This window comes from Phyllostomus discolor, chromosome 15 (assembly GCF_004126475.2).
Source record: "Phyllostomus discolor isolate MPI-MPIP mPhyDis1 chromosome 15, mPhyDis1.pri.v3, whole genome shotgun sequence".
Taxonomy (NCBI): Eukaryota; Metazoa; Chordata; class Mammalia; order Chiroptera; family Phyllostomidae; genus Phyllostomus; species Phyllostomus discolor.
Genome location: NC_040917.2, coordinates 2,704,866 through 2,709,358, shown reverse-complemented (window position 1 = coordinate 2,709,358; position 4,493 = coordinate 2,704,866). Strand labels below are relative to the sequence as shown.

The window sequence follows — 4,493 nt, the reverse complement described above, 5'->3', positions numbered from 1 at the left end:
TATGTAATTCTTGGAAATGTATGTGTTTTCATACAAATATCTATTTTTGTAGAAACAATAAAGGAAAGTCATAGCAAATACCCAATTTCTTAATTTCTGAACTTTTATAAGATGCTGATGAGTTTGCTTGTTGTAGAGTAATTGCTTTGCTAGTTTCTAACATTGGTCCATTTAGCACAGTTTAATTCACAGAAATGTTCCACATGCACAGTGCTTCATGCTATTCAGCTCAGAATAAATGCCCTGTAGAACCTTGTTCCTGTGTCAACTCACAGAGCAAGGTTGATCCTCATCATCAATCCCCCAGGGCTGAGGGAAGTGGGCCCTGCAAGGGTTACTCTTTGTGCTTTCAAGTAAGTACCCCTGCCCAGTGCTCATCTGTGCACTGAGAGCCCATCACCAATGAGAGAGTGTGGCAAAAGTGTACAAACACATGTGGAGAATTTTAACTCCCTTGGACACCCTGTGTGCTCAACATCTTCCCCCTCATCCTTCAGTGGCTTGTCCACTGTGACATCAAATGACTGAGTTGCACACAGCACAGTGATAATTATTCAGTAAGGGGTTACTCTGATCCAAATGCCACACTGCCATTGTTATATATAATCTTTCTGAAGTTTGAAAGCATGCCAAGCTTAGTTAAAATGATCAAACCTAAGTGGAGTCTCAAACCTCCGGCCAACACTCCTACTGAGTGCTGTTCCTGCCCATACCTTCATGCGCACATCAACCAGTTCCTTGTGATGTGGTGACTGGGAGGACCATGCATGTATGGACCCTACCTACAGTGAATCCTGGACCTGGCTCCATTTTGTGTGTTAAATACTGAAATGGTTCATGGACTATATCTACTTCTAATGCTGCCTTCCTGATAAATGTGTTTAGGAGCCTCCTATGACCTTCACCCAGAATTGTTTCTGTGGAAGATAAATACTGGAGAAAAACTGCCTAGAATACCCTGGAAGGAAACCCATGCTATACTTTTTACAAGAAATATGGCAGTGAATCTCCAGGAAGTCAGCCCTTGTGGTCATGCTACACTACAACCCTTATCCATTCTGGATGCTGTAACAAACTACTGTGGAATGGGTCACTGCCAATAACAGACATGCATTTCTCACATATCCGTTATTGATAAATCAAACAATAGATGATGTCAGAATTGATGTCTGTGAAGAACCTGCTTACTCGTTAGTTGGCTATTTGTTCACTATGATCTCATACAGTGGATGAGACAAAGGAGCTTCCTGACTCCTATGTTATAAAGGCCCTAATGCTGTTCAGGAGAGCTCCACTCTAGGACCATCATTGTCCCAAGGCCCCACCTCCTAATACCACGCATGAGCCTCTGGTTTTAACACATGAGTTTATGAGTGATGAAAACACAAACTCGTAGAAACAACTAATGAATTAAATAATGACTCCACCCAGATGGAAAGCTACACCAGTACAGCTCCCCAAACTCAGGATTCCCATATTTCTGTGGAAGGTTCTCAACTTTGGGAGCAGAAAGGGTACCCAAGACTTTCAGAACAAGCTGACAGCCTTGTAGAGTGGACAAGTCCCATGCTAGAATTGGAACGAAGATGTCATGTAACATATTATTTTATTATGGTTTACATATAACCATCACCCTCATTTTCTAGGGACTCAAATCATTTCCTACCCATGATTGTCAGTAGGTATGTGTTCTCACTCACGTTTTCTAGGTGTTCTGTGAGTTAAGGAGCCAGGCTCCAGTATCTGATGTCTGATGCTGACATGTGGAGGTTCACCTCTGTATCTCCTCCTGTGAACATGTGGGGAATATGACGTGCAAGTGGGGATTTTCCCTAGTGTGAAGCAGGTGGGAGATGGAAATCACAAAAACCCCTCCTGTAAGCAGGACCCTTCTCAGGGGTGAACAAAAAACCTGGACCAGACTCCATATCTGACATGATGCAGTCACACCTGTCCTGCTGAAAAGTCCACCCTGCTCTCAAAAGAGTCCTCAATGAACTGACAAACTTTCCCATAGTCCCTCTGTGTGTGTGTGACATCATTACCCTGGACATCCACACCATGGTATGGTTGGGGTCCCTCTACATCCACACGATGTCAACTGCTACTGATGTCATGGATGCGGAATTAACTCAATGACCATCACCCCTGGATTATTCTCCCCTCTTGGACTGGGTTCCTACAACTCTGGTGCCCACTGTCCAGCATACATGTGTCCTGCTGCTAGTCAGCTTGGGCTCTGAGCTGTGTGGGCATGGGATTCTTGATGTTTCCAGCAGAGCCTCTGGTTGGATTCAGCTGATTTGGGTCAGAAGGTTTGATGATTCATTGATGTTTCATTAGGATAAGACAAAACAAATGTATGTGGCTCCTTGACTTTGGAACATGTGAGAGGGTTACTATGACAACAAGCCTCTGTAACTCAGATACTGGAGAGGTCAGCACAGAAACATGAAGGGAGGGAGGCTCCCAGAGGGAAACTACTTTGTGGAGAGTCAACACCACACCTGGCAGGAAGGGAGCCCTTAAACTGCATCTGCAGCTGCTCCCAAACTGATAGTGTGCTCAGTGTGACCTGAGTGCCCCCTGGTGTCCTGAGGGCCCCCAGCAGCCCAGACCTCTTGTTTCTTTGAGGGAGGTTTATGTCTGGGTTCAAAATGAATTCCCCTCACTGTGTCCCCTGCACAGTAATACACGGCCATGTCCTCAGCTTTCAGGTTGTTCATTTGCAGGTAGAGGGTGTTCTTGCCATTGTCTCTGGAGATGGTGAATTGGCCTTTCACTGAGTTGGCGTAGTATATGCTACTACCACTAGGACCACTAATGTATGAGACCCACTCCAGCCCCTTCCCTGGAGCCTGGCGGACCCAGTTCATATCCTTGTTACTGAAGGTGAATCCAGAGGCCAGGCAGGAGAGTTTGAGGGAACCCCCAGGGTTCACCAGTCCTCCCCCAGACTCCACCAGCTGTGCATCACACTGGACACCTGCAAACACAAGGATTTTGGTTAGGAAATGGTCACCCTCCAATGTTTTTCTCACTCATGTCCACTAGAATGCTCAGTGTCTCATTCCCCACAAATTACCTCTTAAAATAGCAACAAGGAAAATCCAGCTGAGCCCAAACTCCATGGTGAGAGGTCTGTATTCTGTCCTGAGCACGGGCTGTGAACACCTGGGAATCCTTGGCTGGGCTCCTGTCCCAGAGCTGCAGGGTCAGGGTTGGGCTGCTTTTAATGAGCAGAGGGGCCCCATTTGTATGCCTCCCTGCTATATATGGAGCTCTGGTTTTGGACACTGACATAAACTACATGGCCCCTGAGTGTGACATGTCGAAGTGTCAAGATGGTGCATGACCTAGGAGGATAAATTCTCATAAAAGACAGGGATTTAAAATGAGTGATGCCTTTGACATTCACCACTAATGATCTCATGAAGAGGATTCAATTCTCACGAGCAGAGGGAGAACTGACAGAGCAGGAGGTTGTTGTTCAGGTCACAGGAAGTTCCAATTGTCCCCATTTCCCTTACAAAGCAATCAGAGTATGAACTAAGAAGATTGTGTGACCCTAGAGAATTTGGACCCAGAGTTGGAGGAGGTGGAGCATCTGTGTGGATCATTGGGGACAGAAGTGTGAACTCTACAGAGAAGCAGACTGTGCTTCTGGGTCATGTTCATACAATGGAATTTGGGGCTAAATGCACAGCAGTCTCAATGCCTCCTTTTGTTTTTATTCACTAGACTTTGAAGTAAAACCAGATTCAAATATTTGGACATAGAGGAAGCTCAGTCATGACCAGATCTACTTTGTTGAAGATGTAGGTAGTAATGGGGTAGTAAGTATGTTGACATTTTAGGAGTTTGATAATGGAAACCTTGAAACAAACCACTAGTAGAAAATAACTCATGTAAATAAAAGCATAATTGATATGAAGAGTATTATTTTTATTTATCCCTTGATTTCAGGATGAATAAATCATTAAAAGCACTTCTCATTACTGGAGCTGGTGGATGTAACTTTATATTAAAACTGTTCATCATTGCCAATTCAGCCCGATACCCACTCTCAGGATCTGTGTTTACATGCACATGTGAAGTAGCTGTAATCAGAGAGCAGGAGAGGGAATGGATTAGTCCTCCTGGTTCTTCTATAGTTAATTTTAGAAGTGTCATCTCCTCTTTTTCTCTCTGTCCCTATTCATGTCTGCATGAGACCCATCTGAAACTGTCACTATGGTCGTACCTGATGGGTGTCCACTGACCTTGAACCTGATGCACTGAATGTATCAATGTGCAAAGTGGGAGAAGGGACTACATGCATGGGGCTGAATTACTAGGGATGGAAAATGAACCTCATTTCAGCTGACACACTGGCTCTGACCTCCAGACTCTGCAAGAATAAGTGTGTATAGATGGCCATGCCAGGTGTGTGATTGGATCAGTTATCATAGGAACGTAATATAGGTTGGATGTGGGACTGCCATTGTTAAAGG

General features: G+C 44.7%; 1 gene segment (V, D, J or C); it reads right to left on the bottom strand.

The window, feature by feature from the left end:
• Positions 1–2,510: 2,510 nt before the first annotated feature.
• Positions 2,511–3,231, bottom strand: LOC114489686. The segment is given in 2 exon segments: positions 2,511–2,986; positions 3,086–3,231. Coding segments are annotated over 2 exon segments (507 nt in total).
• Positions 3,232–4,493: the final 1,262 nt, after the last annotated feature.